The 27,212-nt window shown below is 31.8% G+C and overlaps 1 protein-coding gene across 4 annotated transcripts in view; it reads left to right on the forward strand.

Moving 5' to 3' along the window:
• tpo (thyroid peroxidase) overlaps positions 1–24,586 on the forward strand; it is a 58,056-nt gene extending 33,470 nt beyond the window's left edge. For 3 of the 4 annotated variants that reach the window (XM_051132539.1, XM_051132538.1, XM_051132540.1), the window contains exons 12-15: positions 4,195–4,365; positions 7,193–7,430; positions 11,507–11,715; positions 20,469–21,612. In XM_051132539.1, coding sequence (XP_050988496.1) covers positions 4,195–4,365; positions 7,193–7,430; positions 11,507–11,715; positions 20,469–20,482 — 632 coding nt within the window. In that variant the 3' untranslated portion in view covers positions 20,483–21,612. Of the gene's footprint in view, positions 1–4,194; positions 4,366–7,192; positions 7,431–11,506; positions 11,716–20,468; positions 21,613–24,341 lie in introns of those variants that run through there. The other variant, XR_007829511.1, reaches the window with a different exon arrangement.
• Positions 24,587–27,212: the final 2,626 nt, after the last annotated feature.

A 27,212-nucleotide genomic window follows, 5' to 3' on the forward strand; every position in this document is an offset into this window, starting at 1 on the left:
AAAATATTAAACAATATATTATAAATTCGTTAATTATCTACAAGTGATATTAATAAATGGTTCAGTTGGCTAATGACATGTAATGACGTAGACACCTCTGTAAACAGGAAATGCGGTTAAGAGCACAGCTGAAGCTATATATATATATATATATATATATATATATACAGTCATGTGAAAAATTTAGGACACCGTATTGAATTTCATGGTTTTCTGTATCAGGACATAATAAAAAATTATCTGGTCCTTGGCAGGTCTTAAAATTTGGAAAGTAAATTCTCAGATAAACATCATAACATGACATATCACACAGTGTCATTATTTATTTAAGAAAAATACAGCCAAGAGGGAAAGGCCATGTGTGACAAACTTAGGACACCCTATGAGTATGCACTTTGAGCAGCAATAACTTGAAGCATTCATTTTCTGTGTAACTTCATCAGTCTCTCACATCGTTCTGGAGGAATTTGGACCACTCTTCTTTTCAACGTTGCTCCAGTTTATTGAGGTTTGTGGGCATTTGCTTATGCACAGCTCTCAGCACAGCATTTGAGTCAGGATGAGCTCTGGACTTGGACTGGGCTATTGCAACACCTTGATTCTTTTCTTTTCAGCCATTCTGTTGTAGATTTGATGGTGTGCTTGGGATCATTGTCCTGTTGCATGACCCAATTTTAGCCCAACTTTAGACGTCGGACAGATGCCCTCGCATTTGACTCTAGAATACTTTGATATACAGAGGTTCATGGCCAACTCGACGACTGTGAGGTGCCTAGGTCCTGTGGCTACAAAACAAGCCCAAAATGATCAGCCCTCCTCCAGCATGCTTGTCTTTTGGTATGAGGTGTTTGTGCTGATATGCTCTTTAGGTTTTCACCAATCTTGGCGCTGTGTATTATGGCCAAACATCTCCACTTCGGTCTCGTCTGTTCAAAGGACATTATTCTACAAGACTTGTGTTTTGTCCAGATGCAAATTTTGCAGACATAAACTTTGCTGCGGTCGGGTTTTTTTAGATAGAAGAGTCTTTCTTCTGCCAAGCCTTCCAAACATGCCATTTTTGTCCCATATTTTTCTAATGGCATTGTCATGAACTTTATCATTTAACATGTGAACTGAGGCCTGTAGAGTCTGAGGTGTAGTTCTTGGGTTGTCTGCCATTTCTCTGAGCTTTACACGGTCTGATCTCAGGGTGAATTTTCTGGGACGTCCACTCTTGGAAGGAGAGGTGTCTGTTTTAAATGTCTTCCACTTGTGAATAAACTTCAGATTGTTTGGAAATGGCTGTATTACTCTTCTCAGATTGATGGCAGCAACAATTGCTTCTCTAAGATGATTGCTGATGTCTTACCTCTGTGGCATTGTGTTAACACACACCTGAAGGCTCCAGACCAGCAAACTGCCAAAGCTCATGCTTTTATAGAGGTGCTCAGACTTGCTGATGATCAGGTGATCAAAGGTGTTTGATTAGCAGTGCTTGACTGTGATTTACCCTCTTAATTCCATTGTAAACAGTAAGGGCGTCCTAACTTTGTCACACATGGCTTTTCCTTTTGGCTTTATTTTTGTTCAGTAAATAATGACACGGTGCAATTTGTCATGTGTTGTTGTTCATCTGAGGATTTATTTTCGAAATTTTAAGACCAGCCAAGGACCAGTGTTTTTTAATGATGTCCTGATACGGAAAACCATGGAATTCAATAAGGTGTCATAACTTTTTCACATGACTGTGTATATATATATATATTCGTGATATTAACTTACATACAAAAATAAACAATATATTATGAATTCATTAATTATCTACACATAATATTAATCTATACCAAACATAATACATTATGTTTTCATTCATTATTTTGGGCAAAATTTCATTATTATTTCTAAGCAAGCATCCACTTCCTAGTTTCGACCTGTCATATCTTTGTGCATTAAGAACTGTATATTGCAACGATTAATGTTTATTTGCAAATTTAAATTATTTATGGGTTTTTATTTTTATTAATACATTAACTTGTATTTAATGTATTTTTTTTGTCACCAACTCAACACTTAAAGTTTCTTTGAAAATGTTGTCTTAGAATTATGAATTGATAAAGTGCCATTTTTATAAGAACTACATGACAGCTATTGCTTTGTTCTGATAACAAAACCTTTCACAATAAATTATGTGTACATGTAGAGATAAAATATAGAGATTACCTCATGTTAAAGAAAGTTGGAAGTCCAAAAGCGTTGGACTAAACAATATATGAAGAGGAATAAACTCAAAGAACATGAAGATAATGCAGTTTGAGTATTTCATTTTATTGGTCATACAAAACAGCAGTTTAACATCACTGTTTTATTAGCAGAGGCCCACCTGTTGTGTCTTCCGTTGTTACCACATACATTTAACAAGATGTAAAAACAAAGACCAACACACACAAACCTTTTGGGTTAACATTGATTCTCCCTTCTACTACGTTCCACAGGCATTCTAGCACTGGCACATAAAACAGGAGTCCATATCCTCTATACGGTCATAGAATCCTCTCAAGCAGCCACGCCTCCCATTACCATAAAACCCAGAGTAGGAGGGCAGTCTTATTTTAACTACTTCACATCTCCTTATACAATCACTCATTAGTGACATAATGAACGCAGTGTTGTAATCAAACATTACAACTAATCAAATAAGACAAAACTCGTAGCTCAACTACTCACTAATGCAGCGACAAACGAGTGGAAATAAAATCCTGCTGAGGGCGTTGGCGTCATTAACCAATGATTTAATTTGTGGGTGGGGCGACACATGTAGCCCTGCCCCACATGCAATTCCACCCCATTCTGCAGGCTGCAGCCAGGACCTTCTCAAAACGTCCATAAAACAGCTTTTAAAAACCCATTGCAAAAGTATAGTACATTAAATACAATAAAAAATAATAAAATACCATTAAATATGAAGTGTTTATAATATGCGTTATAATATTTTTTTATATATTAATTTGCAGGGCTTTTTTCTTGTATGTAGAGGCCAGCAAGAAACTATTAACTACTTCTAATTGTTTACACAAATGTCTCGTTTAAATTACAGGTAAACACCATAGTTTGCCATTGGGGTGCGATCTCAATAAACTCGCGTGATTAATGGATTCGAAACAGTTATGATGTAATGAAGCCTCGTTTACTGAAATCACGTGACCCTATTAGTTTGATGCCCGCTCCGAGCCACTGTTTGGAAACAATTGATTCACAAATGTTTTAAAGCTTCATGAAGCAGTGCTTCAAAAGTGATCATTACTACTTTAAATTCCCAATCTGGAATTGGAGTGCGGATCGTGAATCATTCCATTCGCGAAATGATTCACGAACCCGCTCCAAGTCAGAACAACAAAAAGTTAAAGAGGGCAAAACCTTATCATTCATCTGAACTGTGCTTGCCTCCTATGTTAACTTCTCAAGTAATATCAGCTGTATGACCTATTTTAGATATGCCTGAAATTATAACAGTGGTTACATACATTTTTAATATTAAAAATTATAACATTACTAAAACCTAAGCAAAAATGTACATTGAAAATATTAAAATAAAGCTAATCTGAAATATACAATAATATATAAATAATGTTTTTTTGTAAAACTACTTGTTGTGATGCAAATAAATTTGACTTGACCAGTAAACACAACTGAATTTCTTACTAAACTGATGAAAAACCTTGTGATTCCTGAACTCATGTGAAGTTTTTTTTGTCATGTATTTGTGAGACAGAGATGTTTCTGCTGCCAGATGTTCTTCTCACTCATGCAAACTATTGAAATGCATCTGCGTTGATAGGAAAACACAAGTCAAAGCGTTTGAGGGAAGGCTGACTTCATTATAGAGCTGATTCATGCAGACATGTCCAGGCGAGGGACAGAAATATTGAACATGTCAATATTAAATTATTACTGCAGCTACTGGCAGACTCATTAATGAAGCCCTGAATAATTCTCTCATTTGCTTGGCAATGAATGATTTATAGTTTAAAGTTCAAATCGGTTGCAGAAGATGTTTTACATACATCCTGGCTAATAGTAAACAACTTGATCTTGATTACAATGACAGTCATACTGGAAACAAGCGGAAATTAGTTAGTACCATTTAGTTAGTAAAAATTATGTGCTTCTTTTTTGGGCTGGTTGATGTTTGATAGCATGTTTTGTGCTCTACAGGCGGGCTGGATCCGGTCCTGCGGGGTCTTCTGGGTCGACCGGCTGCTCTGCAGAACCAGGAGCATCTCATGACAGAAGAATTGACAGAAAGACTGGTGGTTCTCAACGTCCCACAGACTTTGGATCTGGCTGCACTAAACCTGCAGCGCGGACGAGATCACGGCCTACCAGGTCATTACATCAGGGTTATTGTTAAACTAGACCACAAATAAATAAATAAATAAACTTATTTTAATGAGTTTTGAAGGCAACATTTTGCACTTTCATTAAATAATGCAATGTAAAAAATAATCATATATAAATAAATAAAAAACAAAATTACTAAAACGTTATTTAAAATGAAAATGAAAACAGAAGATGAAAAAAAAAAAAAATATATATATATATATAATAGTATCTCAATTATACTAAATAACTTTGGTTTGATTTTGTCAAGATTGTTAATTTTTTAATGAATAACTATGACATACTTAAAATACACTTTTTATTTGAAATATTATTAAATCTATAATGTAAATTTAACTGATGCTCTAAAATAACTAAAACTAACATTGAAATAAAAAATTATAAAAACTGTATAGGTTGTTTGCAATCACGTGATTCTGAGGATGCGCGAAATGCAGCTGGAGGGCAGGAAGTGATTTTTCTCTATAGGAATCAATAGCAGAATCTCAAAATGACTGTGTTTTCAGTTGTTTATGGAAATCGGTCAAATCGAGAAAATGTATTTCATATCGTGTATGAACATCTGCTGTTGCATAAGGTGGAAAAGGCAAGACATTGAAAAAAATTGGGAAAAGTGGCTTGTAAAGCTGCGTCTGCAGTCAGGAGGAGAATCAGATAATGCTTGTGTGTGCGAATGGTTAATAAAAGATGAATAATATTAAGATATGAAGAAATATATAAATAGATACAGGGTGAGACAGTGAGAATTCACCCAATGCTAAATGCCACACGTACATACAATGCAAATAAGATATTATATTTGCAGTTGATTACAATTGAACCTTGTGAGATTGCGATAAATTGAAGTGAGAGCTTTTTAGTGACTATATGAAAGCGCTATTTGCTCGCTTTCTAGGCTATAATCAATTCAGAATTTGAAAACAATATATCCTGCATCCTTCATATAAATGTGGGAATCACTTTAGAAAGACTTTGTTTGCTATCAGGCTTAGTTGCGTAGCTTATTTCCACCGCCTCGATGACAGACAACTGAGACAGCTATTTCAATTTAGTTGAAAAATCACTCCTCTTCGTAACATAAGGATCACATCTAACATATGTTGTGATTTTCTGTTTATATGTTTCTCTTGTACAGTACAGACTTTCGTTTCTCTACGTTTCTCTTGTACGGTAATAACCTTTGGCTGTTGGTCCTGTTAGCATCACGTAAAGCGAAACTTTTATTCAAATTTCGAACTGATTATATAGTAAGCTAACAAATAGCGCTTCCATATTGTCACTAAAAAGCTGTCACTCACTACAATTCATTGCAATCTCACAATGTTCCGTTATAATCAATGACGCTCTCGGAGCTACAAATATAATACCTTACATTGTGTCTACGTGTGGCGTTTAGCATTAGGTGAATTCTCACTGTCTCACCCTGTGTATGTTTATATATTTCTTTATTAATATCTTAACATATTATTATATCTTTTCTTAACCATTTTCACACACAAGCATTATCCGAATCTCCTCCTGACCACAGATGCAGGTTTACAAGCCACTTTTTCCTGCGCTTTTCAGTCAATTTCTTGCCTTTCTGCCGTTATGAACAGCAAATTTTCATACGTGATAAAAGATAATTTGTGATTTGTCAGTTTGACCGATTTGAGCATCCATAAACAACACAAAACATAGGCATTTTTGAGTTTCTGCTAGTGATTCCTATGGAGAAATATCACTTCCTGCCCTCCAGCTGCATTTCGCGCCACAGCAATGACGTCATGTGCAAACAACCTATTGACATAAAAAATGACAGAAATGCAAAGTTACTAACACTTTAAAGTAAAAAAAAAAAAAATCTAAAAATAAAAACTGATTCAAGATATTATTAAACTATAACAGTATCTCAGTGATTTTTTTTTTTTTGTTGTTGTTGTTTAGTATGATCACTAAAATTAAGTATTTTTGAACAGTTTCCCTAAATGAACCAGTTTATAGGAGTTGCAGTTGAAGTCCAATTAGTGCGACTCTAATGAACTGATTCATTTCATTGACTGATTCTTTTGAGCAAATCACAAATTCAGACTAATGAGTTATTGGTTTGCTTAAGGCTCATTTGGGTCAAAGTTTTGTAATTAGAGCCCGAGCACTGCAGTGCGAGGACCCTGTTGGAATTGCTCCATTTATCCTAATTGGTTCTTTGATTAAAAAAAAAAATTAAATATGAAGAAAGTATTATATGTGTTTAATATTATTATAAACTAATTGGTAACACTTTACAATGAGGTCTATTTGTAAACAGTAGTTATCTACATTAGTTAACATTAACAATAAAATATATTTCTACATTTATTAATCTTAATTTCAACATTTACAAATACATTATTAAATTCAAAAGTCGCACCTCTTAATATTATTTAATAGACCTGAGCCTTTTGAGGAAATTGATTAAAAAGTATATTATTTTTAAATGATAAACAAAGATTAATATAAAAATATTAAAATGTTAATAATATTTAAAAAGTACGTATTTGTAACTCATCTTATTGTTCAATATATTTTAATTAAAAAAACATTTAGGATAAAACTCTGATCCTAATATGCTGCAAGCAAACCGATAACTCATTAGTTTGAAATTGATTTGTCTTTTTGACTAATTCACTCTTAAAGAATCAGTTCATGAGTCACTTTAATTGAACTACAACTGCAACTCTTATGAACTGGAATAATTTTTCATGCATTTTTACAGAAATTAAAACAGACCTGGAGTTTAATTGAATAAACACATGGTTTTAAAAGCTGACTCTGACTGGCTGCTCTGTTCCAGGTTACAATGACTGGAGGGTTTTCTGTGGATTTGACAGAGTTGAAACCAGATCGGATCTCGTCGAGGTGGTCGGCAATGCTGCTTTGGTGGAGAAAATAATGGATGTGTACGGAAATCCGAACAACATAGACGTGTGGCTGGGAGGCCTGCTGGAGCGGCCGGCGTCCAGCGCGAGGACCGGCCCGCTGTTCGCATGCTTGATTGGGAAACAGATGAAGATGCTAAGGGAAGGTGACAGGTGCGCTCACTGATGCAGTGTTAAACAAGGTCTGAATCAGTCTGCGGTGACAGCGGAAACACTGCTCAGATACAGTCATACAGTCCTGCAGCTCTGCTCTGACCCCTACACATTACACAGGTTACACCACTAAAACAAGATTTAATTTCTGCTTAAAATGTCAAGTCCTTCCAAACCTTCACACTGCAAAAAATGAGTTTCTTACTCAGTATTTTTGTCTTGTTTTCCAAGAAGAAAAAAACACAAGATTTGAAGTCATGTTTGGGTGATTCTCACGAACTGGATCTTTTGAGTGAATCTGTCAAAAAGATTCACAAATCAGATTCCAACTAAAGGCTCATTCGTTCAAATTTTTGTAATCATAAATTATTCCTTAATGAAATAATTAAACATTATAAGTTCCGAAAATGTATTTTTGTTTAAAAGTCTTTTTTAACTGATTACCTCAAAAGAGCCTGTTCATAAGAGTTGCATTTGTAGTCCAATTCGTGCAACTTTCAACTGATTCTTTTGAGTGAATTTGTCAGAAAGACTCACGAATCAGTTTCAAACTAATGAGTTATTGTTATGCTTAAAGCTCATTCAGATCACAAATGATTCTTTAATGAAGCATATTAAACATTAAGAGAAGTCAAAAAAACACATTTTTGTTTCATAGTATTACTACAAACAAAACTTTGAATCAATGAGCCTTAAACAAACCAATAACTCATTAGTTGGAATTTGATTTATTAATATTTTTTACCGATTTGCTCAAAAGAACCAGTTCATAAGAGTTGCAGCTGTAGTCCAATTAGACTCTCATTAACCGATTCTTTTAAGTGAACTGGTCAAAAAGACTTGTGAATCAGTGATTTGTAAAATTACTATGATTAAGTCTTTTTGACTGACTGCTTCAAAAGAACAAGTTCAGAAGAGTTGCAGTTGTAGTTCAGTTAGTGCAACTCTCATGAACTGATTCTTTTGAGCAAATCGGTAAAAAAGATTAATAAATCAAATTCCAACTAATGAGTTATTGGTTTGTTTAAGGCTCATTGATTCAAAGTTTTGTTACATTAACGGTTCCTTAATGACAAAAATTAAACATGATAAATTCCAAAAATGTATTTTTGTTAAAAAAAAAAAAATACATATATATATATATATATATATATATATATATATAAATTAAGTCTTTTTTTAACTGATTTCCTCAAAAAAAAAAAAAAACAGTTAATAAGAGTTGCATTTGTAGTCCAATTAGTGCAACTTTCAACTGATTCTTTTGAGTGAATTTGTCAAAAAGACTCACGAATCAGTTTCAAACTAATGAGTTATTGTTATGCTTAAAGCTCATTCAGATCATAAATGATTGTTTAATGAAAAATATTTAACATTAAGAGAAGTTACAAAAACAAATTTTTGGTTTGTAATATTACTGCAAGTCTTTCTTTTAATGATTTCCTCAAAAGAACCAGTTCAGTTGTAGTTGTAGTCCAATTAGTGTAAGACTCATTAAGCGATTCTTTTAAGTGAACTAGTCAAAAAGACTCATGAATCCATTCTTGTAAAAAATTGTCTTTTTGACTGATTGTCTTAAAAGAACCAGTTTACAAGAGTTGCAGTTGTAGTTCAATTACTGTGATTCTAATGAACTGATTCTTTTGAGTGAATCGGTCAAAAAGATTCACAAATCAAATTCCATCTGATGAGTTATTGGTTTGTTTAAGGCTCATTCATTCAGAGTTTTGTAATCATAAATGGTTCTTTAACGAAAAACAATTAAACTGAAGTTTCAAAAAAGGTATTGTTGTTTAATAAAATTATTATAATGAAGCCTTTTATTAATGGATTTCCTCAAAAGAACCAGTTTCTAAGACTTGCAGTTTAATTAGTGCAACTTTCAACTGATTCTTTTGAGTGGATCAGTCAAAAAGACTCACAAATCAGTTTCAAACTAACGAGTTATTGGTTTGATTAAAGTTCATTCAGATCAGAGTTAAATATTAAATATTAAACATTAAAAGAAGTTACCAAAAAGTGTTTTTGTTTCGTGAAATTACTGTATGTTTTTGACTGATTTCCTCAAAAGAACCAGTTTTTAGGAGTTGGAGTTGGAGTTCATTTACTTCTCATGAACTGGATCTTTTGAGTGAATCGGTCAAAAAGACTCACAAATCAGTCTCAAACTAATGAGTTATTGGTTTGATTAAGATTCATTTAGATCAGTTTTGTAATCATAAGTATTTCTTTAATGGAAAATATTAAACATTAAAATAAGTTGCCAAAAGGTGTTTTTGTTTCATAAAATTGCTGTAAGTTTTTAACTAATTTTCTCAAAACAACTTGTTCTTAGAAGTTGCATTTGTAGTTCAATGACTGTGATTCTTCTGAACTGGATCTTTTGAGTAAATCGGTCAAAAAGAATCACAAATAAAATTCCAACTAATGAGTTATTGGTTTGCTTAAAGCTTTTTCATTCAAAGTTTTGTAATCATAAATGGTTCTTCAATGAAAAAAATTAAAAGTTAAAAGTTCCAAAAATGTCTTTTTGTCTTCCTCAAAAGAACCTGTTCATACGAGTTGCATTTGTAAACCAATTAGTGCAACTTTCAACTGATTCTTTTGAGTGAATCCGTCAAAAAGACTCATTAGTTTCAAACTAATTAGTTATTGGTTTGTTTAAGATTCTTTCAGTTTTGTTATAATACGTATTATCTTTAATGGAAAACATTAAACATTAAAATAAGCTACAAAAAAGTTTTTGCTTTGTTTTGGTTCTTTCCTCGAAAGAACCAGTTCTGTTGTAGTTGTAGTCCAATAAGTGTGACTCTCATTAACCAATTTTTTTTAGTGAACTGGTCAAAAAGGCTCATGAATCATTTTTTTTTTTTTTTTGTAAAATTAGTCTTTTTTGACTGATTTCCTAAATAGAGCCCTTTCTTAAGAGTTGCAGTTGTAGTTCAATTAGTTTGATTCTCATGAACTGGATCTTTAGAGTGAATTGGTCAAAAAGATTTGCAAATCAGTTGCAGACTAATGAGTTGATGGTTTGTATAAATTTTTTTCTATTATTATTTTGAGTTTTGTAATCATAAATGGTTCCTTAAATGGAAAAATGAAACATTATGATAAGTTGTTTTGTTTAATAAAACTTTAAAATAAGTTACAAAATATTTTATTTTTTGTGAATTTACTGCAAGTTTAAAGAGCATTTTAGTTCAATTACTGTGATTCTCATGAACTGGATCGTTTGAGTGAATTGGTCAAAAAGATTTGCAAATCAGTTGCAAACCAACTTTATTATTATGGTTTGCATGATGCTTTTTCATTCATCATTTGATGAGAAATATTAAACATTACAAAAAAATAATTATTTCAAGTCGTTTAAAGGTTTTCTTCAAAAGTTTACAGTTGTAGTTCAATTAGTGTGACTCTCATGAACTGATTCTTGAGCGAATCAGTCAAAAAGACTCATGAGTCATTTCAAAGTAATGAGTTATTGGTTTGATTAGGGTTGAATCAGATCAGAGTTTTGTTAACCTTTATTAAACTTTAAAATGTATTTATTTATAAAATTTTACTGTAAATTTTTGTATGTTACTGTAAGTTTAAAGAGCATTTTAGTTCAATTACTGTGATTCTCATGAACTGGATCTTTTGAGTGAATTGGTCAAAAAGATTTGCAAATCAGTTGCAAACTAACTTTATTATTATGGTTTGCATAAGGCTTCTTCATTCAGAGTTTTGTAATCATAAATGTTGTTTAATGAGAAATATTAAACATTACAAAAAATAATTATTTCAAGTCATTTAAAGGTTTTCTTCAAAAGTTTACAGTTGTAGTTCAATTTGTGTGACTCTCATGAACTGATTCTTGAGTGAATCAGTCAATAAGACTCAAGAATCATTTCAAACTAAACTTAATTTTGACACATTTTTCAAAAAGATTTCATTTTTGCAGTGCAGTTTTATTTTGCTTCTGTTCTGAAGATGTTGTTTGTAAAATGATTCGTTGAACTTAGTCAGAGTTCATGTCAAAATGACAAGAATGAGATTTCATGTCAGTCAAACCGTTGATATTTTTTGCGTTTCAGATTCTGGTGGGAACATCCCGGTGTGTTTACCCCAAAACAAAGACAGGAACTACAAACACACTCTCTGTCTCGTGTCATCTGCGACAACAGCGGCGTGACGGAGGTTCCTCTTGATCCGTTCAGACTGGGATCTTACCCAGAGGACTTTGTGTTCTGCGGGAACGTCCCATCGATGGACCTGGAGGCTTGGAGGGAACGACCTGATGACGGTACATACATGACATCATGAAGTCTCTTCTGCTCACCAAGGCTGCATTTATTTAATCAAAAATACAGTAAAAATTGTGAAATATTTTTACAATTTAAAATAACTATTTTCTATTATAATATATTCAAAAATGTAATTTATTTCTATGATGCAAAGCTGAATTTTTAGCTTCATTACTCCAGTCTTCAGTGTCACATGATCCTTCAGAAATCATTCTAATATGCTGATTTGCTGCTCAAGAAACATCTTTACTGTCGCTTTTGATCAATTTAATGCATCCTTGTTCAACAAAAGTATTAATTTCCTGAGGCCACACTTTTGAACAGTATATTTGCAAAGAAAAATGTATATTTTAGATTAATTTTCATCTTTTTAATGAACTTTCTGTTCCCTCACAAGTTCACTTTAAATAGTCCCGAGGTGTAACATGAATTTTTAAAACGACAAATATTCGATGTAGCCTCTCGGTTAATTTTACCTCATAAACACTGCATGCATAATAATTATCTAGCAATTAGAAATAGTTTTGCATTTCTGAATCATTTTAAATGAAGCAAAGCATGTAAAGCATGTGTGTTTGCCTTCTAAACGCAGCTAAACTCTGCTGTGGAAATTCATGAATAGCAAAGAGGCTCTAATTTGAGGAATTACACAGTCTCGATGAGGGGGAAAAAAACACATGCAAATTCAGTCAGTAAGTGAATGAGTGAAATGGCTTGTGTTTAAACTGTGGCATTCAAACCTCGTTCGGTCCCAGGTGAGATGTGGAGAAGCGATTTTATCCCCAGTGTGGCAAATTGATGGTGTAAAATGTTCTGTGTTTGCGTCATCCACACTTCTCAAACACACACGGGCACAAATCACTGTTTGAATCTTAATGAGAAATCTGCTGTTTTCTGCTGTTTTTTTTTTTTTTTTTCTTGTACAGCATACAGCAAAAAAAATGCTTTCAAATATACTTGGGGAAAAAAAGGCCAAAAATATATTTGCGAAAATGTTTCAAAATATATTTATGTAAATTTATTCTTAACCAATATAATTTTTAAAAGCATTTTGAAAATAGAAATATAATTGTAAAAAAAAAATCTATTTTGCTGTCCGTAAATTTGAGTCCAAGAAAAGACTTTTATTTTTTGTCTGTAATGTGTAAACATATGACACATTTGAATTAAGATCAGCAAGAAAAATCATTTACAGGCTTTTTTTTTTTGTTGTTTTTTTTTTTAACAATATTACAATAAATCATTTGCTCACCTATTTGCGTTTATCCTAAATGTAGACAAAAAATAAATAAATAAATATATATATATATATATATATATATATATATACCAGGTTATTTAAATTTTGATTTAATGTTTTCTGTAATTAGATATATTTATATTTGTTGAAAAAAAAAAACAGTTTATTTACCATACATTTATAATATATTTCGGCCAAAAAATAAATACATTTTTATATATATATATATATATATATATATGTATATGTATTATTATTATTTATTATTATTATGTTTTTTTCCTCTTTTGTGCTTTGTATGTGTCATGTTTTAATCATGGACTGGGTTTCATTTTTACTTAAAATACACTATTGTTCAAAAGTTTGGGCCTTGTGAGATTTTTTATAAATTAATATATATATATTAATTTTTTTACTCAGCAAGGAGGCATTAATTTTTATTTTCATAAATGCTGTTCTTTTAGACTTTCTATTGATCAAAAAATCCTGAAAAAAAACAAAAACATTGGTGATAATAATGTTAATAATGTGTTAATAACATAACAAATTTGAATAAAAATCGGCAAGAAAATGCAATATTACAATATTAATAAATCGTTTGATCACCCATTTGCGTTTAGCTTAAATGAAGACTGCTGTAAAATTGGAAATGTATTTTCTTGCCACTGAAATACATTTTTTTTAATTTATTTTGTAAATAAAGGTTGAAAGTAAATATATTTCCTATTTTAAATATATGTATATATTTTGAGGTTCACTGTTTACAACATATATTTAGCATATATTTTAATATATTTTGGCCAAGAAAAAGCATTCATTTTATCAAAACACTAGAGATATTTATAGTATTACAAACGATTTTAAATAAATGCTGTTCTTTTAGACTTTCTATTAATCACAAAATCCTGAGGAAAATATGCTTTTTTAACGTTGGTAATAATAATGTTAAAAAAGTAAAGAAGCTTCACTGTTTACAAAATATATTTAGCATATGAATGATTTCTGAAGGATCATGTGATACCAAATCAGGGTTGCCAGGTTTTCACAACAAAACCCACCCTATTGCTAGTCAAAACTAACTTACTGGCATTTCAGAGTGTAAAATACATAAAATAAATAAATAAAACTTTTTTTTTGGCCGGGTTCCCCTAGTAAAATTCGGATTAAAGGGGATAAATACCATGTTATTAGTGTCGCTTCAACCCGTGGACATGAAAAGCAACCCGTGGCAACAGTATTAAAGAGACTTGGCAACACTGCACTAAAGACTGGAGTAATAATGCTTAAAATTCAGCTTTGCATCATAGGAATAAATTACATTTTAACAGATGTCAAAATAGAAAGCATATCATTTAAATTGTAAAATTATTTCACAATTTGTCTGCTTATACTGCATTTTTTAATCAAATAAATGCAGCTTTGGTGAGCAGAAGAACTTTTATAAACAGAAAAAAACTATAACCCCAAACTTCAGAGTTAGTAGCCGATATAATGCTGATGTATACATAAAAACAGATCCATATCGAGAGACCAGGTTTGTTTTATACAGTAAGAAACCACATATAAATCAGTCTCAGCAACGCCTCTGTCGACCGGCAGCGCTGCGGCGGATGTTTGTTCCCGTTCAGTAATTCTGGTTTGTTCACACAGACATCATTGGGCCACAGGCTGTTGGACGGCAGCCGCTCATGCAGCGTATTAACAATCATTTTCAATGTGTTGGTGGCTCCTCAGAGCCTGTAATTCTCCCAGCGCTGACGTTTGTAATCTCAGCGCTGGAGTCCAGCCCAATGACAAATATTGATCCATTATGAGGCTGCGACGCTGCCAAAACAATTAACGTTAGCAATCGCACCTGTTACGTGCAGGGAAATTAATCTTTATAATGAATATTAGGCGAATCCCACGGCACGAGCGAGTTCGTGAGAAGCTCCCGCGGCGGCTGAGTTTCCACAGCGTTGCCAGATACAGAAAACGGGCAGGTTTGCATTAGCTTGGCCTCCTGACATCACGGGTCCCGACCCGTTCTCAACCCATCTGTGGTGTTTATTCAATCCTGAAGCTGGAGCCGCCTATGAAATCGACTGCTGTCGGCTCAGATAATGTCCTCTGGAGGAGATCGAGTGTGTAAATGGATGTCACACGATGCTGGTCCTCAGGGCATCGCCGGCACACGAGTCCCACATCACAACAACAACAACAACAGCAACACCTTTCGCCAACAGGAACAGGCTGATGTTCTCCACGGGACGGGTTACTTTAGTAGAACAGCAGAAAAGACTTTAGCTGTGTGTTGAACTGGGGAGGACCAGTTATTTAATTTTTATTTAAAAGAGCCCAGTTGTAATAGTCTTTTTATTTAAATGAATTGAAAGGAGTTAATGGAAGCTTGTTTCTGCCACAGGGTAAAAAAAATAAAAAAGGTAATTGTGACTCTCTTTTTTCTAATTTTCTTTTTTCTCTCAGTTCTGAGAGAAAACAACTCAGAATTGCGAGATATGAACAGAATTGCAATATTTATAAATGCAGAATCGTGAGATATAAATCTCACAATTGTTTATATTGTATATTCTGTGATTATACCTCACAATTCTGCATTTTTAGCTCGCAATTCTGCATTTATAAATCTTCTAATTCTATTTATATCTTGCAGTTCAGCATTTATATTGCAATTCTGCAAATATACCTCACAATTATACTTTTTTATCTTGCAACTGCTATTATATCTCACAATTCTGCATTTATATCACAGTCTGTATCGCAATTCTGCGATTATACCATGTAATTCTGCATTACATCTTGCAGTCCTGTTTATATCTCATAATTCTGCATTTTTATCTTGCAGTTCTGCATTTATATTACAGTTTTGTGAATTTACCTTTTACAATTCTGCATTTATAGCTTGCAGTGGTGTGGTTTTATCTTGCACAGCACTGTAAGCTATAATGCTTGCAGAATTGCAGATACATGCAGAATTGCAAAATGCAGAATCGCAAGACACAAATGCAGAATTGTGATATAAATGCTGAATTGCAAGATATAATGCACAATTGTGAGGTATAATCACAGAAATGCGATAAACAGAATTGCAAGATAAATGCAAAACTGAGGTATAATCACAGAATTGCAATATAAATGCTGAATTGCAAAATAAAAATGCAGAATTATGAGATATAAACAGGACTGCAAGATATAAATACATAATTGTGAGGTATAATCAAAGAATTGCGTTATATAAATGCAGAACTGCGATATAAAAATGCAGAATTGCAAGATGAAATGCAGAAATTTGAGGTATAATTGCAGAATTGAGATAAAAATGCAGAATTGCGATATAAATGTAGAATTGGCAGATAAAACCACAGAACTGCAAGATATAATTGCAGAATTGTGAGATACAAATGCAGAATTGCAGGGTTTAATTGCAGAATTATGATATAAACAATTGTGAGATATATGAGATATAAATAGGATAAATGCATAATTGTGAGGTATAATCAAAGCATTGCGATATAAATGCAGAATTTCAATATAAAAATGCAGAATTGCAAGATGAACATGCAGAACTGCAAGATATAAATGCAGAATTTTGAGATATAAGTGCAGAATTGTGAGATATAAACAGAATTGCAAGATGTAATGCAGAATTACAAGGTATAATTGCAGAATTGCGATATATAAACAGAACTGAAATATAAATGCAGAATTGCAGGATACAAATGCAGAATTGCGAGATAAAAATTAAGATTTGTGTGATATAAACCGAAATGCAAAATAAAACCACAGAACTGCTGGATAAAAATGCAGAATTGTGAGATATAAAAGCAGAGTTGCAAGATAAAACCACAGCATTGCAAGCTATAAATGCAGAATTGTGAGGTAAATTCACAAAACTGTGATATAAATGCAGAATTGTGAGATATAAACAGAATTGGGAGATTTAAATGCAGTATTGCCAGAAACAGAATTGCGAGAAAAATTCAGCTTTGATCACATGCGGGAATAAATTACATTTAACATTTAAAAAAAAAAAAAAACAGTTCAAAAGTTGTAGTATTATTTCACAATATTGCTGTTATTATTGTATTTTCAGTAAAATTAGTGCAGCCTTACACAGAGTATAAGTACAACAGTGCCATGTTAAAAAATAATAAAAATCTATAATTATAATTAAAATGATAATATTTTGAGAATAAAGCCTAAATATTTCAAGAATAAAGTCGAAATACAATGGTGCTTGAACTGAGACGAATACAGCGATCTGTCATGCCACATTAATGAGTGAAAAACACATTATTTTAAGACATATTATTTGTATTTTGCTTTAAACCTGACAGAATTTGAAAGATGAGACCACTCTCAAAATATAACTTTAATCTTGTAATTGCTACAAATTAAAGGAGAAGTCCACTTCCTGAACAACAATTTACAAATAATTTACTCACCCCCTTGTCATCCAAGATGTTCATGTCTTTCTGTCTTAAGTCGTAAAGAAATTATGGTTTTTAAGGAAAAACATTTCAGGATTTTTCTCTATATAATGGACTCTAAATGATCCCAGGTGAAGAAGAAGGGTCTTATCTAGCAAAACGATCGGCCATTTTTTTCAAAAAATAAAAATGTGTATACTTTTAAGCACAAAAGCTTGTGTAGCACAGGCTCTGGGATGCGCGTCCACGATGCTATGAATGAGTAATGGGTCGTTCTTGAACGATTCGTTCATTTTGAATGAATCTTCAATGTGAGTCAAGAAGAATGAGTCGTCTTGGGGAGTGATTCGTTCAGTCGCGCATGAGCAACATCCTATTAGGTTCTGTACTGGAATTAGTTCACCTGTTTCGAGTCTTTGGGTTTTTCGAGTGGTTCGTTCATCTTATGGGGCTGTCACGTGATGAACGAACGACTCGAACCCGAAAATTTGTCAGATAAGAGCTGAGGTGAGCTAATCATAGACTAAAGACCCAGGTAAACAATGAATGCATCTTTTCTGTTTCTTACAGCATTATAGTTTCGTCTTGTTTGTAGTGTGATCAACGTTTGTGTAAGCAGTAGATGTGTTAGGGAGGTAACACAACATTTGAATTATATTTTGCTAAAATTAACAAAATTACTCAAAGATTTGTTCATTTTGCTGAACGAGACTTAAAGGTCTGAGTCGGTAAAATGATCCGAACTTCCCATCACTACTACGAATCACGTCTAAGTTCATCGTCTGTGTACTGAGTATGGCCAAAAACTCAAAAACTCAGAATCGTCCAACATCGTTGTAGCTTTTTGTTTGTAAACAGCGTTTGACTTACTGGCACGTTCGCTTTGTAAACACTGGGTCTGTAGTTCCACCTACGTTCCGTGTGACCTTTCGACGTGATTCAATAGTACGTCGTGAACGCGCATCCCAGAACCTGTGCTACACGAGCTTTTGTGGTTAAAAAGTGACCGATCGTTTCGCTAGATAAGACCCTTCTTCCTCGGCTGGGATCGTTTAGAGCCTTTTGAAGTTGCATTTAAACTACATTTTGGAAGTTGAAAATCGGGGGCACAATTGAAGTCCATTAAATGAAGAAAAATCCTGAAACGTTTTTCTCCTTTAACCCTCAAAGACCGAGACAGGCTAAAAATAACTATTGTTCTTAAATATTTAATAACTTTTGAATCGCTCATCCAATCTTTTTTCCTTTATCACGTTTGTCTCATTTGGATATTCAGAGGTGCCGTAGTGAACGTGATTGCGTCATCACATTTTGATCGCATTGATTCGTCAGAGGAAACCAATGCATGTCGTTCAGGAACGATTGTTTATGCTTAGTCCCACCCCCGTGCCCAGATTGGTTCAAACTGTCATCTATTCAAGTAGATGTTTCTTTGGAAATGTAAACAAACTCAAAGTAAGAGTAAAGTATGTCTTCCGTGCATGAAAACAAACACAAAATAACATATTTGCATGACAGCATTCTCTGAAAAAGCACAGAAAAACACATAATAGTGCACTTTGACAAAACAAAAACAAGGATGAAACAGCAATGCATATGGGATAATGCACTGGAATTTATGTTTTCACGTCGCTATGCGCTGTCCCGGTAAAATGCGGATCGATCCATTTGGCAGTTATATTATGGTAATTCTTATATGTGACCCTGGACCACAAAACCAGTCTTAAGTCGCTGGGGTTTATTTGTAGCAATAGCCAAAAATACATTGTATGGGTCAAAATTACTGATTTTTCTTTTATGCCAAAAATCATTAGGAAATTAAGTAAAGATCATGTTCCATTAAGATATTTTGTAAAATTCCTATTGTAAATGTATAAAAACTTAACTTTTGATTAGTAATTTGCTTTGCTAAGAACATTATTTGAAGAACTTTAAAGATGATTTTCTCAATACTTTGATTTTTTTGCACCCTCAGATTCAAATAGTTGTATCTCGGCCAAATATTGTCCTATCCTAACAAACTATATATCAATAAAAAGCTTATTTATTCAGCTTTTCTCAATTTTGAAATGACCCTTATGACTGGTTTTGTGATCCAGGGTCACATATAGTTTATAAAGACCATTTGCACTATTTTTTTTTCTGTTACACTCTGTATATTTTTCTCTCATTTTGTGTGTAGTTTGTAAATCATTTGCACTGTTTGTATATTTGTTGCACAAGACCATATGTGCAGTTGTTTTCACTACTTGCTGCACTGTTTGCGTTTGTTGTTCATACTCTGATTGAAAATATATTTCTCAGAAAAAAAAAACTGTTATTACATAATACTGTTTCATTTACTTCCTAAACATTTCTGAACAGATCTATATTGTCAATAAACTAAATAGACCTCCTTTTCACTGAAAAGCGCCTGTAACAATATTGTAATAAATGGCTATATCTTGTTTGGGGAATGTTATATGTAGATAAAATTTTATTTTGAAGTGTAAAACATCCAAATACAACTTTCTAAAAAAAAAAAATCCGAACTTCATGAGTTTCTGTTTGAGTACACAGTAAAAAAACCTCCAACTGTTGCTTGCGATTTTCTAACAATTTTGGAAATTCATTCATTCTTAAAGAAGACAAAAGGAAAATTGAGCGTGTCAGGTGCCCCGAAAATGTCCTAGGTCTTTAAGGGTTAATTCTCGTAATTTTGACTTTGACTATTTCAAAATAGTATAGCTTTATGTGCAAAATACTATGACTTTAATCTCATAATCATAGATTTTTTTCTAATGTGGCACTGAATCAACGTTGTACATAAGAGACTTGATTAAAAAAAAAATAATTACCAACCTCAAACTTTTGAACAGCGCTGTACATTCAGTAATGTCCTTGCCTCATCACATTCAATTAGATGAATCATACAGATTTTCAATTGCAAGCAGTGAAATTTGACCAAAAAAAAAGGGTCAAGTAACTTTTTCTTTTCTTCCAACGTTTCAATCAACTGTTCGATTTTAAAAATGATTGTTATTTCATATGTCACTTCTGATCCACAGTATCTCAGTTTTTAATTGAGTTTTTCTCTCTGCAGACGTGAGACTCTGATGATGTTTTACTGCACAATGAAGACAATAAAGAGCTGCTGAACAATGCGCAGGAACTACAGGACGCCGTACAGGTCTGATGAATCACGACCGGCTCTTTATGCCGAATATAATATAGTACCGCAGGCCCTAATTAGTGATGGATTAATACTCTGTACACAGACCTGACTCATTCTCCAATCTCACAAAAGCAATGACCAGTGTACTGTAACATCTGAAAGCAACTAGTTTATAAATACATGCTAAATACCAAAGCAAAGAGCAGCTGTGCTGCTTGTGGCTTCATGTAAAATGCATTTACTGATGGAAGTGTATTCATTTACTGTATGTTGAGTAGTGCAAGTTCACTAGTTCACTGTCATACCTGGTTTTAAAAACTGAAATACAAATGTCCGTTTAACATTTTTGGTTTTAATGCTCTTAATAATTTTGCAGTAGTCCATGCATATTTATTATTTAAACTCAAGATATACTTATTGCATTATATATTCATTGCATGTCCCATATGTACCAAGGTTAATATACAGTGCCCTCCACTAATATTGGCACCCTTGGTAAATATGAGCAAAGGTGGCTGTGAGAATAAATCTGCATTGTTTATCTTTTTAATATTTAATTCAAAAAAATCACATCATTTAAGTAAAACTGTGGAAATCAGGGGGAAAATCTTATTATGAAATAAATGTTTTTCTTTAGTTCATGTTGACCACAATTATTGGCACCCAATTATCGCAACGTGCTTTATTCAGGATGACAGCTCTGAGTTTTCTCCCTTAAAGCCTGAAGAGTTTGGAGAACACCTGACAAGAGATCAGAGACCATTCCTTCATACGGAAACTCTTCAGATCCTTTAGTTTCCCAGCTCCATATAGGGTTCAGGTCAGGCAACTGGGACGGCCGTGGCAAAAGCTTCATTTTATGCTCAGTGACACATTTTTGTGTTGATTTTGATGTTTGATTTGGATCACTGTCCTGATGGAAGATCCAACCACAGCTCATTATAGAACTTCTAACAGATGCAGTCAGGTTTACATTTTTTATCTGTTGGTATTTGCTAGAATCCATGATGCCATGTATCTGAACAAGATGTCCAGGACCTCTGGCAGAAAAATAAGCCCACAACATTAAAGATCCAGCAGTATATTTAACCGTGAGCATGGGGTACTTTTTGTACCAAACCTATCTTGAGTGTTTGCTGCCAGAAAGCTCTTTTTTTTAGTTTCATCTGACCACAGAAGCCAGTCCCGTTTGAAATTCAAGTTGTGTCTGACAACTGAATATGCTGGAGTTTGTTTTTGGATGAGCAAGGAGGATTTGTCTTGAAACCCTCCTGAACAACATTTGGTGACGTAGGGGCTGTTTGAATTTTTTTTTTAGTCTTCTGACCCCAAGACTCAACTTATCTCTGCAATTCTCCTACTGTGATCCTTGGAGAATCTTTGGACACTTAAACTCTCCTCCTCACCATGCATTAGGATGATATAGACACACATCCTTTTCCAGGCAGATTTGTAACATCTTTAGTTGATTGGAATTCTTAATTATTGTCCTAATGATGGAAATTGGGATTTTCAATGCTTTAGCTCTTTTCTTACAGCCACTTTCTATTTTGTGAAGCTCAACAATCTTGTTCTGCACATCAGAACTATATTATTTGGTTTTATTCCTTGTGATGGATAATTAAGGAAATTTGGCCTTGGTGCTCCTCATATTTATAATCCTGTGAAACAGGAAGTTATTGCTGGACAATATCATCTAGTGTGCTAAATAAATGCAAATATGAATGGGAATATACTTCAGAGATATTTTACTCATTATAATTTCTAAGGGTGCCAATAATTGTGCCCAACATGCATATGAGAAAAACATTTATTTCATAACGTAAGTTTCCCCCCCACTTTTAATTGTTTTACTTCAATGAAAAGTTTGCATTTTGTGAATTTTTTTAATGTAAGATCATAAAGATAAACAAAGCAGATTTATTTTCATAGCCGTCTTTGCTCATATTTACCAAGGGTGCCAATATTAGTGGAGGGCACTGTAGGTAACCAAAAAAAAAAAAAGTAAATAAATTATTGTAACAGTGTTATTTCAGTATCACTAAAATATTATAGTTTTATTATTAATATAATATTTTTATATTAAAATAATATTAATTTTATTTTCATATTTAATAGGTTTTATTTTATGTGTATATATAGTTTTTATTAATTTTTATTTCCGTTTTAGTTACCAGTTTAGCTAAACTAAATGAAATAAATGTTGACTTGTAAACTAGATGAAATACATTTTTTTTATGTATTTTTTATGTATTTTAAGTTAAAAAAAAAGTTTTTAATAGTTTAATTGTTATTATAATTATTATAACTAAAAATAAAACCATTAAAAAATGGTTACTTCAAAATAAATAAAAATGTAGAATTGTGAGATAAAAATGTAAAATTGTAAGGTCTAATTGCAAAAATGCAGAACTGCGAGAAACCGCAGTTTTTATTAATTTTTATTTCCATTTTAGTTAAGTTTTTAGTTAAACTAAATGATAAATGTTGACTTGGAAAAAGTTTTTATTATGTATTTTTTAGTCATGTATTTTATTTTAAGTCACAAAAATGTTTTTTAATAGTTTCAGTTTTAGTTCATTTTAGTTAGCTATAATAACCTTGAATATTATAAACCAGACTTTAACTGAAATAAAATATAAAATACAAGTTTTATTTTAAAAAAAAAATTGTAATTATAAAAAACTAAAAATAAAACCGTTAAAAATGGTTACTTCAAACAAAATAAAAATGTAGACTTGTGAGGTATAATTGCAAAAAAGCGATATAAACAGAATTGCAAGAAACCAGTTTTTATTTTTATTTTTTTTCCATTTTAGTTAATAAATAAAAAATGTTTACTTCAAATGAAATAAAAATATAGAATTGTGAGGTATAAATGCAAAAACGTGGTATAAACAGAATTGCGAGATTATGTTTCTTTAATAGTTTCAATAATAACCCTGATAATATAATAAACCTGAATTAATCTTTAACTGAAAAATATAAAATATAAAAAAATATTTTTTTTTTTGACCAGGGTTATTATAATGAACTAAAAACAAAACTGTTAAAAAAAAATCATTACTTCAAATCAAATAAAATATTTTTAAAAATCCTTAAATTTACTTTCAGTTAGTTGCCAACATTTCTCTTTTTCATTTGGTTTAATTTAACATAGTAAAAAATTAAAACTGAAATAGTTCATGCAAACTATAGACATTTACATTTAAAATTAAAATAATAGATTTAAAAAAAATAAGAATTAATAATAAAACTACCTTAGTATCTTAATTATACAAAAATAACTCTGCTATGTTAATTCAGAGTTACAAAGTTACAGTATACGCAACCAAGTAATAAATGAGTGTTTATAGCATTTTGCATTAAGAATAAATGGTGCAACCAAATAAAATCAGCTACTAGTTAGTCACAAAATAAGTACTAGTTAACTCACCCCTTAGCATGAACTTTGCATCTCCAACCAAAATATGAAGTGTAGCAAATAAAGCAGTGCGCTTTATTCCAGTCCTTTCTGCGCTAATAAATGAGCACAAATCTATTCAAACAGATGTAGGCCACATTTACATTTTAAACCTGAAATTAAACTCTTTGACGAGGACGGAGCGCTCCGTTTTGACACAAATAGGCGTCACATTTGCATTCAGCCATATCTCGTCCCGCTTTTGTTTTAGATAATGGAATACAAAAGCAATCAGTTCTGGAAAATGAGACGGCCGGAATGAAATAAAACGGAGGCTTTTAGGCGATTTCTGATGTGTTGACCAATTACGCGTCTCTCTCTCTTTCTCTCCTGTTCAGACTAATTCAAAGCCGCGCTTGTAGCGCGAGGCTCTTACGGCAATCTCAGCGCTTCACACTCTTCATTACAGCAGATCTGTTATTCACCATGAACGCATCCGCACTGAATCACTATAAGAACAACACAGCATTCGCCTTCAGAAAATGTATTTGTGATGCACTATAAAAATTCAATGTGCGGTTACATCAAGGATCTTTCTACCTGATCTGAGAAGTAAAACGTTTGTGTATTTATCAGTGACCTTTTGCACTCCAGTTCATTTAAACTTCAAAAATAAATTATCATTATGAATTCCGGCACAAATACACACTGAATTAAAATGTGATTTTTTGATTTTTATTTTTTGAAACCTAGTTACTGTACTTTTTATCAATGTGATGTTCAATGTGATAACTATATTTAAACTTGGTAATGTAAATACATACCGTATAAAGTAGTCACTACACATAACTGCATATTAAACATCAAATTTATAAAGTAGTAATTTTGGTTAATATTTCTTAGATTTTTTTAAATATATTTTCTATTTTCACTCTAATTTTAGTACATCTTTAAATTTCCAATTTTAGATAGTGTTATTTTGTTGTGCGTTTTTGACATTTTTATTAATTTAAATTTTTTGTTCAAATTTGTTTTTAGATTCTTTTTATATATTTTTTTTATTTTCACTTTAATTTTAGTAATATTTTGCATTTCTAATTTTAGATAAAGTGTTATTTTGTTTTGCGGTTTTGATATTTTTATTAATTTTTAAAATATTCTTTAGATTTTTTTTTATATATATTTTCAATTTTCAGTCTAATTTTAGTTATTTTTTAATTCCTAATTTTAGATAAACTTATTTTGTTGTGCATTTTTGAGATTTTTATTCATTTTTAATTTTTTACATTTTTTATATATATATATATTTTCTATTTTCACTCTAGAAAACTCATTTCACATAACTGCATATTAAGCATCAACTATACAAAGTAGTATGTTAATTTTTGTTAATATTTTTTAGATTTTTTTATTTTTTTACTCTAATTAGTATCTAATTATTTTTAATTTTAGATAGTATTATTTTGTTTCCGTTTTTGACATTATTCATTTTTTTTAAATACCTTAAAATAGTTTATTTTTATTTATTTATTTTTTATTTATTAGCTCAACTGCTTAACACATTTCTAGATAGTCACTTCACATAACTGCATATAAACATCAAATATACAAAGTAGTATGTTCATTTTTGTTAATATTTTTGTTTAGATTTTTTCATATATTTATTTTCTTCTTTTAATCTAATTTTAGTTATTTTTTAATTTTTAAATTTTAGATAGTGTTATTTTGTTTCTGTTTCTGACATTGTTATTCATGTTTTTAAAAAATACCTTGAAATAGTTGATTTATTTTTATTTATTAGCTCAACTGCTTAACACATTTCTAGATAACACTTCACATAACTGCATATTAAACATCCAATATATAAAGTAGTATGTTCATATTTGGAGTGTTTTTGACTTTTTTTTTTTTTTTTTTTTTTTTTTTGAATTGTTTAAAAATACCTTAATATAGCTTAGTTTTATTTTTTATATATATATATTTTAATTTATTAGCTCTATTGCTTAACACATTTCTAGATAAATAGTCACTTCACATAATTGCATATTAAACATTAAATATATAAAGTAGTATGTTCTTTTTTGTTAGTATTTTTATGTAGATTTTTTCATATATATTTTCTATTTATCTATAATGTCCAATTTGAGTTATTTTTTAATTTCTAATTTTAGATAAAAGTATTTATTTTGTTGTGTGTTTTTGACATTTTTTTAATTTTTAAAGTTTTTTTACATGTCTGTAAAAAAAAAAAAATTCCGACTTTTTTTGTTCTCGGAATTGTGTGTTTACATCTCACAATACCAACTTTTTATTGTTCTCGGAATTGCGCCTTTACATCTCACAATTCCGACTTTTTTTGTTCTCGGAATTGCGCATTTACATCTCACAATTCCAACTTCCCCCCTTGGAATTCTTTTGCCTTGCAACTGGCAACCAGCTGAAATAAAAAAGTTTTTTTGCTCATTTATATTGTTTTGTTTTATTTATATTTTACTAAACAAAAGTTGAAACAAAATGGGTTTGATTTTTTTTTTTTTTTTTTTAATATTTTAGTTTAGTTTAATGTTCATTTTATTTCAAGTAACTGATGTATTTTTTTCTGGTTTAATGTTAATGTATAAATTAAAGGACAAAAATAAGCTTGTTTCTGCTTTTTAACCTAGGACATCAAATGCAAAATGATAAAATATTGATTTATTATATTGATTGGATGGTGAAAAGCGACCGATTCACTTGATGACTTTCCCAAAAACAAAAGTAGTTTCAGAAGTTGAACAAGTTACACTTTGATTTGATTGAATTTTTTTTAAACATGCACGGATGATTCATTCACATCAAGACCATGAACATGAATTTTAAAAAGGTAAAGCGTCTCAAACTGTAAATGAATTCTACAATATATGCAGCTCGAGAGATCAATGCATGCAGACCTTCATGTACAGATATTCAGGGCCGTTTTCTGCTGTGAATCCGCCCTCAGGTTCCCACTCAACGCTCCTAAACAATTTCTGGATCAGAGCAGCCTGATGAACGCCGCTGACTCATCGCAACAAACAAACACACCATGATGATACAGAAAAGAGCTGCGGTCGGTCCACGCTCTGACCACAAACGCCCACACGCACAGAAAGAGAAAGAAGCGACTGACCGCAGCTCGCTTCAGGGGCAGAACCATCTGACACAGACTCAAAATATCTGATCAGACAGAACATCCAGAACTCTCAATACCTTTCAAACTCTGACTTCTTTTCATAAGCGTTCATAATATC

The sequence above is a fragment of the Labeo rohita genome, chromosome 17 (assembly GCF_022985175.1).
Source record: "Labeo rohita strain BAU-BD-2019 chromosome 17, IGBB_LRoh.1.0, whole genome shotgun sequence".
NCBI lineage: Eukaryota > Metazoa > Chordata > Actinopteri > Cypriniformes > Cyprinidae > Labeo > Labeo rohita.